The sequence below is a fragment of the Moschus berezovskii genome, chromosome 22 (assembly GCF_049115385.1).
Source record: "Moschus berezovskii isolate FMDL1 chromosome 22, NW_MosBer_1.0, whole genome shotgun sequence".
Classification (NCBI taxonomy): domain Eukaryota; kingdom Metazoa; phylum Chordata; class Mammalia; order Artiodactyla; family Moschidae; genus Moschus; species Moschus berezovskii.
In genome coordinates, this window is record NC_142481.1 from 62409504 (window position 1) to 62424261 (window position 14758).

The following is a 14758-nucleotide window of genomic DNA, read 5'->3' on the forward strand; positions in this document are numbered from 1 at the left end:
CCACTTGTATTTATGGATCTTGATGCTTTCATAAATGCTCACTGTTAGACTGTCAATGTTAGAAGAGCTCTGAGAATTTTCTAATACTTGTCCTTCATTAACTTATTTACTGAGGACTTGGTTTGTGACACATACCGTACTAGGCACTTAGATACATTAGTGAACAAAGCAGATGAAAATTCTTGCCCACAAGGAGCTTACATTCTAGTTTGGAGTATAGATTTATTTTTATTAAAAATAAATACATAATATGTTTAAAGGTGATAGATTGTAAATATAATTAATGCCACTGAATTGTATACTTTAAAATGGCAAATTTTATGTTATATATTTTACAATTTAAAAAAATCATTAAAGTCATATACCAAAAAGATTGACTTATATACTTTAAATGGATGAACTGCATGGTACATGAATTTTATCTCAATAAAGCTCTCTTTTAAAAAGGCAGTAAGTGCTAAGGAGAAAAAACAGAGCATGATAGGAGGGGGATTGGGAAGACGAAGATTGCAGTTTTATCCCCAATGTTTTATTATGGAAGTTTTCAGACATACAACAAAGTTGAAAGGGTTTTATAGTGAACACCTATATATGCACCTCCTAGATTCTTTCACTGACAGTTTCCTATGCTTTATCATGTATCGGTCCACCAGTACCTCTTGTTTTTTAAGGCATTTCAAAGTAAGTTGCAACTTTTAATCATGTAGTGAGGGTGGAATCTCATTAAATAGGTGATATCTGAGCAGACTTGAAGGAAAGGAGAGAGTTGGTGTGCTGTCACCCAGGGACAGCTATCCCAGGCAGTGACTAGCTGCTGCAGAAGCCCAAGGACGAGCATGGCTGGTGTGTTCTGAGCAGCTCTGGGGCAGTTGCGGTGGTGGAATGGAGTGAGGGAGCTGGTAGCAGATGAGAACGGAGAGCTAGTGGGGAGCCTCATCAGGTGGGACTTTGTAGGGCATTATAAGAATTTTAACTTTTACTCTGAATGAAATCTGGAGTGACTGGGAGGTTTTTGAGCGAAAAAGAAGAATCACTCGCTGCTATGTCAAGAGTAGATAAAAGATAAGAAGTGCTTCAAATCCAACCATAAAATCTTCTATCTGTGAAGCTAGCATATGTACTCTTCTACAGAAGCCAAAGCCTCCTTCTGTCAAGCAAGCTGAGATACTCATTATTAAGCTTTATTCTTCATTTTTATTCAGTGAAAGAATACATGAGATTTAAACTCCTGAACTGTTTTCTTGTGCAGCCCACAGAACTTAATTGCCCAGTCACAGTCTGGTACTGGCAAAACAGCTGCCTTTGTGTTGGCCATGCTCAGCCAAGTAGAACCAGCCAACAGACACCCCCAGGTAAGGGCTTGGTGAAGCTGAATTTTCTAACTCATAACTAGAAGGAAAATGCCATTTGATTAATTAAAAGATGAGCTACGTATTACTTTTTACCTCAACTAGAACCCCTTAAGTTGAGCACAAATAACATGGTTGATCTTCCAGTAACATCAAAAATCCTTTTTCCTTTGCAATGACATGCCAGTCCTAGGATAGTGCTTACAGGCTACACTCCTTTAGCTGTAGGAAAAAGCTCCTTAATCTCTATCATCCATTAGGAAGTTTTGAGAACCTTCTGAGTGAGAGAAAAGGAAGATAATCTCCAGCTGGAATTTCAGATCCCTGCTCACATGTGGATTTTGGTTCTCCAATGACCAAATAGCTGTTCTCAAGTGTCTTTACCCAGCCAGAGTTCTGACCCCTGAGAATTGTACTTCCGACTTTGCAGCTTAAACAGTCAAATGGTGTGCACTCTATATCCTTCCCTTCAGCCTCAGCTGGAGGGATCATTAAGTCCGAATAGTCATTCCCCAGTGCGTAACAACGAGTGTCTTGAATTCTCTCTCTGCACTCTTTCCCTACCAGTGTCTGTGCCTCTCCCCAACATATGAGCTTGCCCTTCAAACAGGAAAAGTGATTGAGCAGATGGGCAGATTTTACCCTGAACTGAAGCTAGCTTATGCTGTTCGTGGCAATAAGTGTGAGTATGAATATGTGATCCTAGTTAATTAAGGTAATAACTTTTTATTTTGAAAAATCCCAAAACATATGCAGTAGTTGAAATTTACAATAAACACATGTGCCTTCCACCTGGATTCGAAAAGTTAGCATTTTGCCATATTTGCTTTATGTGTATTATGTGTATCTTGGGGCGGCAGTGGTGAATCATTTGAAGGTAAATTGTAGGGGACTTCCCTGCTGACCCAGTGGCTAAGACTCTGAGCGCCCCAAACAGGAGGCCTCAGTTCAATCCCCAGTCAGGGAACTAGATCCCACAAACCGCAACTAAGTCTGCACGCCACAACTGAAGACCCCAAACGCCACGACTAAGACCCAGTGCAGCCGGGTATTTTTAAAACGAAAGAGAACTGTAGACATCATGACACTTTATTTCAAAGTAATTTAGTATGCATTTCATAGTAAGCATCCTTCACCATACCCACAATACCCATATTACAACCAACAAAATGAGATTCTCTGATAATTAGCATCTTTTCCATTTTAATTTCCCCCCTAATTGTTCCAGAAGTGTTTCTTTGTAGTTTTTTTTTTGTTGAACCAAGACTGAGTCAGTATATATGCATTACATTTGGTTGTTGTATCGCTTTAGTTTCTTGCAGTCTAGAATAGTCCCTTCACATCCCCACCCCACCCCCACAACTATGTTACATCTGACACTTTGAGCAGACCAGTTGCTTATAAAATGTTACAAATTCTGGATTTGTTTAATAGCCTAATTTTTAAAATCTCACTGTTAGAGTAAAAATGTTCTAGAATGTTCATGGCAATTAACTCTGGAGGTACTTTTATTATTTTCTTTATCCACTCTTTCTACTTTTGCTTGTTTCACAACAAACTACCTTTGAAGAAGTCTACTTGTGGGGAAATGCAAACCCAGGCTAGGCAGAATAATGTTGACAGAGAAGAAATACAGGTATGAAATCCTTGAAAGAGGTTGATGATTATAGAGAATGTAAAAGAATACAACTGAAGAGGTTTTCATCTCATGGTTCATGCCTTTACCAAATCTTATCAGCATTACTGTTTTTTGTGTGTATGTCCATTAAATACTATAGTGCTATCCTGACCTTGCCTTAAAATATTAATGCAAACGTCAAAACAACTGCTTTAAAATACATCATAGCTTTAAAATTGCTTGGACAATGAAGCTGGCTTTGCCGTGGAAATACCCATGAAACAAAACACATCTTGTCTCCACAGTGGAAAGAGGTCAGAAAATCAGTGAGCACATTGTCATTGGCACCCCGGGGACCGTTCTGGACTGGTGCTCCAAGCTCAAGTTCATCGACCCCAAGAAGATCAAGGTGTTTGTTCTGGACGAGGCTGACGTGATGATAGCCACTCAGGGCCACCAAGATCAGAGCATCCGCATCCAGAGGTAGGGCCTCGAGCCAGGACGGACTTCTCGGCTCCCGACTTGCAGTTCCTGCTCCTGTTCCCTCACACTCCCCTTCGTGCCCCTGCCAGGCTCTTCGCAGCTTTCAGGGCGTTTGTCTGAGGGGCCATTTCCATGCCAGCACTGTGCACGCCTCCTGCCTGGGTTCAGGAGGGAGACTCAGGGACTGTCGGCCACCTGGCCCTGCCCCGCGTCTGCTCCCTCTTCCTCCCCACAGCCCCTTCCCGGGAACGCAGGTCATCAGGCCTGGGGAGGCTGTGCCCTGGTCCTTCCAGGGAAAGCCCGGGTCAGGGTCATGCCAGACACCGGGGCCTCCCCTTGCAGGATGCTGCCCAGGAACTGCCAGATGCTGCTTTTCTCTGCCACCTTTGAAGACTCTGTCTGGAAATTTGCCCAGAAAGTGGTGCCCGACCCGAACATCATCAAACTGAAGCGTGAGGAGGAGACACTGGACACCATCAAGCAGTATTACGTCCTGTGCAACAGCAGAGACGAGAAGTTCCAGGCCTTGTGTAACATCTATGGGGCTATCACCATTGCTCAAGCCATGATCTTCTGCCATGTGAGTAGCAGCAGCAGCAGCAGGAGGCAGCGGTGTCCTGTGGGGGTGGGGGCCCCCTGGAGGATGTGGCCCCGCCTCTCCCACTCAGCTCCACTTAGTGCCAGGGACCCTGTTAACTGCCTGTGGCTGGAAAGGAAATAAATCAGTCCCAGGACATAGTTTCTCAGGTTATAATGAGTTGTAAGGGGAAGACTGAAGATCTAACCATCTCTGGTCCCTACTTCTTAGCGATTACTTGGCGGGGGTCGGGGGGGGGGGCGGATTCCAAATAACTTCCAAGGAAATAATTTTAAAGTATTAAGAATGTAGACTATTTCAGAATGAAGACCTTTGGCTCAAACCACAATAAAACTAAGATCACTGATGTAATTTATCCGCCAAAAATCATGTGGCTACAAAAATATTCAGAAGCTTTGAGCCCATCTTGCTGGCTGAACTCAGTCGAGCGTTCGTGTCTGTTAACAGCAGAAGAGCCACTTTTCTGCAGGTGCCTTCTTTTTTTTTTTACAGGTATCTTCATTTAAAACAATTCTTTTCACTCCAGACCCGCAAAACAGCTAGTTGGCTGGCCGCTGAGCTCTCAAAAGAAGGCCACCAGGTGGCGCTGCTGAGTGGTGAAATGGTGGTGGAGCAGAGGGCTGCAGTGATTGAGCGCTTCCGAGAGGGCAAAGAGAAGGTTCTGGTCACTACCAACGTGTGTGCCCGCGGTGAGCAGAGACTGGGTCCTGGCCCGCCAGGCTTGGGGCAGCAGAGAGATCTTTGTGTGGGAGGCTGCGATGGTTTGGGGGAGATGCTGTTTTGTGGGCGAGCCTGTGGGGCTCCCTCAGCAGAGGAGAACGTCCACAGAAGCTGGGAGTCCTGGCTGGTGGCCGAGGAGGGCGCCTGCTCTTCTTGTGGTCCCAGTGCGGCGTCAGCTGCTTCTCCGGATCCTCGGATCCAGCAGAGGCCCTCCGACTGATGCCGGAATTTGGCCTGTCCTCTCCCTCTGGGTTCTGCCACCTGCCCGTGTCCCAACCCCAGAGCTGGCCTGTCCCAGACCCTGCCTTCTGCCTGAGCTTGGTGAGGGTGGGCCTGACGGCGGCGGCGATTTCTGTCTCCCATCCTCACTCCTGTCCAACTCTCCCTCACGCAGGTATCGATGTGGAACAGGTGTCTGTCGTCATCAACTTTGACCTCCCGGTGGACAAGGATGGGAACCCGGACAACGAGACCTACCTGCATCGGATCGGGCGCACCGGCCGCTTTGGCAAGCGGGGCCTGGCCGTGAACATGGTGGACAGCAAGCACAGCATGAACATCCTGAACAGAATCCAGGAGCATTTCAGTGAGTCCCAGGAGAGCCCCCTGCTGGGGCCAGGTCGCGGGGGCAGGCGGGGAGGGGGTGTCGCCCTGGCCCCGAGAGGCCCTGTCCGTGTCCCAGCCCTCCTCTTCCCCAGGACAGGAAGTTCTCCCCGCACCCTTGGTGCTCAGGCCGGGCCTCGCGTGACCGCTCCCATGGCGGGGCCGAGGGGCCGGGGGCCTGGCCGCCACCAGCTGTGTGCCCGCCCAGTCCCGGGTGCCTCAGGGGTTCAGGGAGGCCTGTGGCGGGGGGCGGGCACGTCCCAGGGAGCCCCAGGTCCTCCCCGCCTGCTGTCCCTCCCCTGCCTGCGTCCCCTGTGATCTGTGCAGGGCTCTCTCTGAAGCCTTTCTCTTCCCTCAGATAAGAAAATAGAAAGACTGGACACGGATGACTTGGATGAGATTGAGAAAATAGCCAACTGAGAAGCTCCTGTAGTCGCTGTGTGGCCCTCGCCCCGGACACAAGTGCTTCCATGGCGCAGCCTGACCGTCCCTGTGAGGATGACAGCACGAGCAGACAAACTGCCTACCTCATCTGAAATTACGTTTGGACTTGACAAAAATTGTGCAAATGATGGGGGAAGGTAGAAAAAAAATTTGTTTACACAACTTTTGAAGATTAGGCGTGAATACACAGAAATTTACCTTTTGGAAATTCTGTCTGTTTTTTGGCCAGCGTTTTCCCCATCATAACCATAATCCAGATGTTGTGGCTGGTCCTTTGCTGAGGAGTCTCAGTGGCAGCCCAGCCTGTTGTCTGCTTAGAAGTGTTCAGGCCAGCTTCCAGCCCTTATAGAAGTGACAGAGTTGAGGTCAAGAGCGAACAGAGAGACCAAGTAGGTTAGGTTCTAAGTCAGTCATCATGTTTGGCGTATGGTGTGAGGCAGCAGAGGAGACATGTGAGTTGCTGCTTTGTATTTGGGTTGGGACAGCTCATTTGAGTGTTTTAAGCCCCTACTGTGTGATGGCTACAGCAGGAAGGGATTTGCTAAGCATGACCCAAAAAGCCAACCTGGCATCTTTGGTGTACACAAGTCTGTTGCAGACCATGGCCTGTTCTTAGCAGCTGCGATCTGTGTAGAATGCACATCTGATAACTGGCGGATCCCTGGCCTGTGCTTGAACAGTCCTTTGGAGAAGCCATAGTGAAGAATTAGTGGTAGTCCTAGACTGCCACACAGCCTGAACTTTCAGCATCTTTTTTACATCCCTAATATCACCTTGGCCTCTTAGCAGCTCCAAGCAAATAAAAGGTAATCTGGTTTGGAGAAACAGTGAACATTGTGTTTCAAGTTGCTAATGGCTAGGCTTAAGGCAGCTCCAAAAGTGACCAGCAATAGTTACAAACGCTTGCTTTGCCTCTAGGTCACAGAAAACAAGTTTGTTTGTTTAAATCAGAGCTGGGGAATGGTTTCAGAAATTCGCCATCTTGATTGTGAAGGAATTCCGAGTGTCTGCGTCCATGTGCTCGGAACACAAACAGCAGCAACTGAGGCACGGTGGACTCAGCCATTTGTCTCTCTAAATCCTCTGCTCCATCATCACTCGGCATCTCATGAGAAGTCAGAGTAAAGAATAGGAATGGACACCTCCCCATACCCAACCAAAGCTGTTGGTACCCAGAGTGACAGAGCAGAGATGACATGAAACTGAGATGCAAGAGCATATGAAACCCTAGCCTAGAGTCCTCGCCAGCTCTTTTTGACAGACAATCAGGCCTCTAAGAGGGATTTTCGGGGATGAGAACTATTTGACTCCCAGGCCTTTCTTATAGGCATCTCTGTGTTTTAGGGCCAGATTTGTCTCCTGGGAAGGGGAGGGGTCAACGCCAGCCTCCAGGTGGTTTCTCAAATCTGACTTTACAGACACTGCAGAGGGAACCACAGACTACCAGGCTTGCCATGTTCCCCTATAGGCACTTGACTGTGTGGAGTCTTTGTACTTCTAGCCAACTTTGAGCCACCTTGGGAGTCGTGTAAGAAGAGAAGAAATTTTACACAAAGTCCTGCAGACCAACCCTGAAATAACTTAAAGGCAATAATTAAAGAGTACAGACTCCTGAGGCTGCAGGCTAAGTACACCCCACCTTCTCACAACACAGATGACTTATCTACTGAGTAGCCCCAAATCTGAGCAGGAAATGGGAAGGGATGTACTTCAGACTCTCCAACAATAGGAACATCGGTATCTGAGAGAAATCTAGGTCAACAGTTCCTTATCTGGGGGCTTGGACCCCTAAGAACTCACTGGATGGGTTCCATGGAGTTTATGCAGTATTTTGAGTTTAAATGTGTTTTCCTGGGGAAAAACTCCCAAAAGAGTATGTGTCTTTTTAAAAAGTAAGACTCACTTTATGGATGGCTCTAGAAGGTCCTCCCAGTGTCACTGCCATCCATACTCATTCCTGCCAGTGCCTGGCTTCTGGGGGGTAATGGGTCACAGCTGCCTCTGTGACCTTGGGCCATTTTGAGATACCAATGATGTAAAAATGTATTGAGCCCTTAATGAGCTTCAGTCCCCAGAGTGTCTTTCACTGTTTTTAGTAAGTTCCTATGTATGGAATGATAAACTGTGCCCTAGAACAGAGAAACTTGCTTGAAAAAGATTCTGGCCCAGTGGAAAATTCTGGATATGTTCATTATCCATAAACAATAGATTTTACTGATTTTTTGGAGTGTTCGTTGACTGTATGCATAAGAACTAATGAACTGTTAATGTATTCTTTATTGATGGTTAATGGAACTTAATTATGATGTGTTCATGTTACTAAGACATCATTTCTGAGTAGAAAAAACAGCATGTTTTCGTTGCTGGTGCTGGTGAAGATTTATGTATGATAGTACAATCCCGCTTCAGAGTTGACACTGCTCCAACGTGAGTAGCTGGGATGTCTCCACAGGCCAAGAGCCCTACTCAGTTGCCAGAGGGCTCCTTACCTTCCTGTTTTTCTTGCTGGTAAACCAGAGGCTGCTGGCTAATCAGAAAGAAGGCTGATGCCAGCAATACCTACTTTACTGTTGTTATTCCAAAAAGAAATTTGTGTCTCTTAAAATTTAGGCACACTAGGCAGAAATAATTTTGGGGAGAAACCCAAAGGGAAGGTTTGGAAAGAACAGATGACATCAGGGTTGAGTCATAAACGAATGACTCGTGAAGTCAGGCCTGTCACCCTGCCAGGAGGGACTGGCCCGTCTTCTTCACCAAACCCTCAAGCTATTGTAGATTTCAAGGACTCTCTTCAGGTTTCTCTTGATCCGGAACACAGATAAAAGGTTCTCAGGAACCCCCTGCACTTTATCTGACTTTGCTTTTCTGCTTGAGAATAAATGTTCCTTATTCTGTTGACTGACTCAGGTTGCAGCATCTTCTAAAAATGACACAGTGGAGAGGGAACCTGAAGGGCTGCTGCCGCTGCTAAGTCACTTCAGTCGTGTCCAACTCTGTGCGACCCCATAGACGGAAGCCCACCAGGCTTCCCCGTCCCCGGGATTCTCCAGGCAAGAACACTGGAGTGGGTGGCCATTTCCTTCTCCAATGCACGAAAGTGAAAAGTGAAAGTGAAGGCGCTCAGTTGTGTCCAACTGTTAGTGACCCCAGGGACTGCAGCCCACCAGGCTCCTCCGTCCATGGGATTTTCCAGGCAAGAGTACTGGAGTGGGTGCCTTCTCTGAGGGCCTATACTAGAAGGCTCCAATACCCAGAAGAGCTGTTCTGCCACTAGTATTCAGCAGAGCAAGGGGCTTTTCCTTCGCCCTAATTGTAAAGTGGAGAACAGGAGTAGATGGAGAAAAAGAATATTATATGAAGCCTGAGAGTGGTGGCTGTCTGGGATGTCAGCTGCTCAAATGAGACACTCACAGTCTCTGCTTTATCCATATCTCATAGGCAGAGGTGATTGGGTGGCAGATCTTTTATGTAGTCCTATAGCCAGCTTCTTCCAGAGGAAGGAGGGTCAGAGATGGGGGACTATTTAAATGGAACTCTCCTGGAAGTACTAGTACACATTCTGTGAGTCTTTACAACTGTTATATCCTCATCCATAGGCTTCCCGTATCGCTGGAATTCTACAATTGGAGAAATGCCAAATAGTCTTAAGTTAGCTTAGACCCTGGTCTAGATCACCACTGACATCTGGTCTACACTGGTCCCTAACAGTGTTCTTGCTTCTACTTGGATTTTCCTTCAGTTCGTTTGTCACACAGCAGCCAGGGTAATGTTTATAACGTTTGAGTCTGATTATCCCACTCTCTTCCTTAAGTCCTCCAACCCTTACTTTCCATTTTCCTTAAGTGCAAACTGGGTAACGTGTTTTGTGTGTTTGTGTTATCTATCCCTAATACTTCATGTCCTAGGGATTCCTCACTTGCTTTACTTCCCCCCTTGTACTCGATGCCAATTCCATCCTCACCGAAATTTCCTTTTGTGCTGGGATACACCTTGTGAAGTCAGTGATCCTGTGCATTTCCCTCTCCAATTTCTCATTTTGAGGCCATTATTTCCTCCCCTAGCCAGCCCACCTTGAAGCAAGAACAAAAATTCAAAGGAACTGTCGGCACTTATGGATGAGGCTAAGAATGTTTCACCTCCAGGATTCTAGCTAAGATGGGCATGTGGAAAGAGCGAGTAACTCAGACTGCAGGCACTCAGGGAGCAGAGTGGAAGATCAGAGGATAATTTCTTCACTCCACCCCAGAGCGTCACCTGCGGACAACCTCCTGTTCAACAGTGCTGAAAGCCCCTCGCCCTCGACAGAGCACAGGAGAGCTGGGCACCCAGTGCGGGGAGAGGAGCCTGGCCGGAGAGCCTCTCCCCTCTGCAAGGGCCAGGCGCACCACCTGCCGCAGTCACCCCTCTGCGTGGAGCTCTTCTCCCGGTTCCTCCCTCCTTCGGTCTCGCTCCTGCTAGTCCTTCCTCTTCCAACAGTAAAAACCGCTTTTTCGGTGTGCCTCAGTGCCCTGTCCTGATCTCGAGGGTGCCCTGTACGGGTGTCTGTACTTCCCCTACTGCCTTACTGTCAGGCAACATTCTACATAAGGACTTGCCTCGTGGTCCAGTGGTTAAGAATCTGCCTGGCAATGCAGGGAGCACAGGCTCGATCCCTGCTCTGGGAAGCTCCCACATGGTGCAGAGCAGCTCAGCAGATGCACCACAAGTATTGAAGCCTGCATGCCCTAGGGCCTGTGCTTCACCACAAGAGAAGCCACTGCAAGGAACAGCCCACGCACTGCGACGAGAGTAGCCTCGCGGGGGCACAATTAGAGAAAGCCCACACAAAGCAGTGAAGACCCAGAGCAGTTAAAGTAACTCGTTAAAAAAATAAAGGTCTTCATAGAGGCCTTCCCTGGTGGTCCAGTGGCTAAGACTCCACTCTCCCAATGCAAGGGGCCCAGGTTTGGTCCCTGGTCAGAGAACTAGATCCCAAATGCCACAATTAAAGAGTCTGCATGCTGCAACCAAAGATCCTGCGTAGTACAACTAAAAGATTTCACATGCTGCAATGAAGACTGAAGATCCTGTGTGCTGCAACTGAAACTTGTCAAATAATTGTTTTTAAAAATGTCTACACAGGGACGTTTTTGGCGGTCCAGTGGTTAACACTTCCCCCTCCAGGGCAGAAGGTGCACATTTGATCCCTGGCAGGGGAGCTAAGATCCAACATGCCACAAAAAAACAAAACATAAAGCAGGAGCAATATGGTAACAAATTCAGTAAACACTTTCCAAAAAAAAAAATTCTACGTAGATTACTTACTCCTGACAACAGATGTATTAGGATTCCTATTCTACAGATCAGGACATAGGCACAGAGGTTAAGTTACACGCCCTATAACACACAGGTCAGAAGTAGCAAGACAGGCTACACACCTGGGCAGTCTGGCTCCAGGGCCCACACTCTTAACCAATAGACTGTACATGCCTCATGTACAAACATGCACATGTTTGGGACTACTGGTTTGGCATCTGTGTTCCCTTTAGATGAAGCTGAGTAAGGGTGGGAGGCGAGTAAAATCAGTCATCTCTGAACTTCTAGCTGCCAGCAGGCATGTTGCTGCTGTTAATGTGTGTTAATAGTGGAATATATTTTACATGTTTTCTCTAAAAAAAATTATCCCCACTTTTCATACAATTTTTAAAAAACTGTGTGATATTTATAAATTAGTCATCAGACCTTTGTAGGAAAAATACAAACTTGGTCTGGCTCCTGCCACTATTCCTATTTTTCGAATCTTACAGCATTCCACTTCCCCTTCCCCACCAGTACATACAGGCATCACAGGGAGAAGGAGCAGTAACTCCAAAAGCAGAGCTGCCATCCTGTCGTGCCTGACACAGAGTCAGACCATGATGCTTTCTCCTAATAAACAATGTAGTCTCTAAGCAGTAACTCCACTAATGGTGAGGATGCTGGGTATTAGACCAGCCCCTTGGGAAGACAATAGGCACAAAATGTGTGCATGCCCTTAAGCACTTGTTTTGTTGAGTGGTTAAGAACCAAGAAAACATTCTTAGCCCTCCAATTTTTAAAGTAAATTTACTACTACCTGTATTTTTTATATTTTATTTTCTCATTACAGTTTTATTTTTAATTGACAGACTGTAACGCACAAATATTAGGTGTATGATTCTACTGAGTTTTGACAATTGTATACATATGTTTAACCACCAATTAAGATCAAAACATTATTTAAAAAAAAACATTTTCACTGTTATCTAATGGGGGTGCAGCTGCTAACAAAATCAGTATTCACAAATGGTAGATAGAAAAGGTGCCTTTAATCAGAATGCCAGCAATCTGGGGAGATAGTGGATTCAGTGTCCTCAAAAAACTATCTCCGAAGATTCTGCTTGGCAATGAAACTTTTAAAGGGAAGTAATATCAGTTAATCACTGAGACATGGGGGTCAGAGTTGTTGCCATTCCCCACTGTGTGCAGGCTCAACTTCTTTTTTAAAAATACAATAATCTTGTGGTTCCAGCTACTCTTATCAGGTAAGGATTCTTTTGCATTCCTTTTCTTTTTTAAAAATTTATTCATCTGACTGTGCTGGGTCTTATTTGTGGTATGTGGGATCTAGTTCCCTGACCACGGAAACTGCTCTCCCACATTGCAAGAGTGGTTTTAACCACTGGCCCACCAAGGAAGTCTCCTCAACTTATTTTCTTCTTCTAGCTGTAATCCTGTTCACACACTGATCACAGAGTTTGGGAGGTTACTGAAGGGGAAGCTAGGGAAGAGATCTGGTCATCAGTTACTTACTTATTCCTCACTTCTACTACTTTGATCTATAGAAAGAACCAACAAGTTAGGCAAGGCATTGTTTGATTAGAAGATTTCAAAGGTGTGCCTGGCCTGGACATGAGTAGAGCCTGGGAGTAACTGGTTTAAAAGTTAGTTAAAGTATAGCTGTACTAAAGTGACAAGAGGCTTCCTGCTGAGGCGAGCTTCCTGCAAAGAGCTGCTTACACTGAATCTCATATACATGGATTATACATTTATGCATCTTGTGTCTGGCATCTTTCTTTCAACATAATGTCTGTAAGATTCTTCTGTTTCATCATGTGTATCATAGTCTGTTCCTTTTTATTGCTGAGATGTATTCTATTTAATAAATATACTGAAATTTATTTATCCATCTTCCTGTGATGAACATTTGAGTTGTTTCCAGCTTGGGATTATTATGAGTAAATCTCCAATGAACATCTGTGTGCAAGTCTTTATGTTTCATTTCTCTTGGATAGTAACTAGGAGTAGAACTGCTGGATCACAGAGTAAGCATAGATTTAACTTCTTGAAAAACTGCATAACAGTTATATAAAACCACTGCACCATTTTATATTCTCTTGAGAGGCTTGTGAGAGTTCCAGTCGCTCCTAACAGTTTCCTTGCTTGACCAACGTTTAGTCAGGCTCCTGAACCTTCTCCTAGGCCCATCTGTGCACTTCTTTGTAAGATTCAGTTTTAGCGAGAACCACCCACCCTTGATAGCTCATCACCCTCAATCTCTGGTCAGGTTCTTCATTCTCCACTATCTGCCAGGTGACGTCTGATGACCCTGGCCTGTCTTCAGCAAGAATCCCATTAAATTGGCTTAACAAAAATTCTCCTTACCCCTGATGTTTCCTTTTAGTAATTTTCCATCCACCCCCCTGCTCCTTGACTATAAATTTCCACTTGTCCATGCTGTATTTGGAACTGAGCCCAATATTTCTCCTCTGCTGAAAATTCCATTGCAGTCATCCTTATGCTTATGGCAATGGTCCTGAATAAAGTTTGTCTTATCATCATTAACAAGCGTCGCTGAATATTTTTTTAACACTCCACAACTTTACCAACACATGGTGGGTCAATCTTTAACTTTAGACATTGTAACCAGTGAGCAGTTGTATCTCACTGTGACTTTGATTTGCATTTCCTTAATAACCAAAGATTTTTGAGCTCTTTTTCTTGTGCTTAGTATTTATTCCCTTATAAACCAGTCAGATCGTTCACAGATTTTGACATAAATGTTGCAATGATTAGAAATGTGCTCTAGAGTAATATATTTTGAACTAAAATATATATAGTCTATTCAGTCATACATTAAAAACTATTTAATGAGAATCTACCATATGTCATACACTTTTCCAGGTTCATTAATCAACTGAGATTAAGACAGATAAGATCTTTGCTCTTGTCTGAAGAGTTAATATTTTAATGGAGAGACAAAAAGTAAATTAGAAGCAAACAAGATAATTTTGATGGTATAGAAATGTTCCTTTAAGTGTTATCAACTAATAATAAAACATGCAAAACAACTTATATCCCTAAGGAGGAGGAGAAAGGGGACTTAGGTAATTTACCTGATATGAAATTGACAGACTATAACAACATTAAGTGGGTAGTTGTGACGTTTAAAAATTTTTAGCCGTATAAAAAGTCAAGTTTAAAACTGTACATGTACTTTGTTTAGGGCTATATAAAACACCTGTGTTTACGGACAGAAACTAGAAGGACCCAGAAGAAAAAGCAAACGCTGTTTGTGTTTTTGTTTGCTTGCTCTGTGGTGGAATTACGGGGGCTGAAGGGTTTTCGGTGGAGTTCCGGGTTTTTTGCTGTCTGACAAGTCTCCTCGTTCGTAACAGCAGAAACCGGCACCACAGTTTTCTTCTGGGACTTTCCTTTGTGCAAGGCCTTACAGCTCAGAGACGCAAACACTACAGGATGTAACAGACTTAAAAATAAACTGAGGTTTCTGCAACGCGACGGGAGGCAGAAAAGTGAGGGCGTGGAGATTCACCCCACAGAACTTACGGACTTCAAGGCACGACGAGCCCGCTCCTGAGGCAGTCAGCGGAAAATGCAAGCTGGCGCAGGAGGCGCGGGGCAAAGCCCGCGCGGCGCGGCGTGGTG

At 45.3% G+C, this 14758-nt stretch overlaps 1 protein-coding gene and 1 long non-coding RNA gene across 4 annotated transcripts in view; one reads left to right on the top strand and one right to left on the bottom strand.

Moving 5' to 3' along the window:
* DDX19B (DEAD-box helicase 19B) overlaps nucleotides 1-6023 on the top strand; it is a 26779-nt gene extending 20756 nt beyond the window's left edge. For all 3 annotated transcript variants that reach the window (XM_055413154.2, XM_088830859.1, XM_055413153.2), the window contains exons 6-12: nucleotides 1250-1352; nucleotides 1917-2031; nucleotides 3273-3450; nucleotides 3793-4030; nucleotides 4575-4737; nucleotides 5163-5354; nucleotides 5730-6023. In XM_055413154.2, coding sequence (XP_055269129.1) covers nucleotides 1250-1352; nucleotides 1917-2031; nucleotides 3273-3450; nucleotides 3793-4030; nucleotides 4575-4737; nucleotides 5163-5354; nucleotides 5730-5791 — 1051 coding nt within the window. In that variant the 3' untranslated portion in view covers nucleotides 5792-6023. The remainder of the gene's footprint in view (nucleotides 1-1249; nucleotides 1353-1916; nucleotides 2032-3272; nucleotides 3451-3792; nucleotides 4031-4574; nucleotides 4738-5162; nucleotides 5355-5729) is intronic.
* On the bottom strand, nucleotides 2421-14740 carry LOC129547277 (uncharacterized). Its single transcript, XR_008684045.2, has 2 exons — nucleotides 14660-14740; nucleotides 2421-6157 (listed from the first exon to the last, which is right to left on the bottom strand). It is a non-coding gene; the product is annotated as an uncharacterized LOC129547277 (long non-coding RNA).
* Nucleotides 14741-14758: the final 18 nt, after the last annotated feature.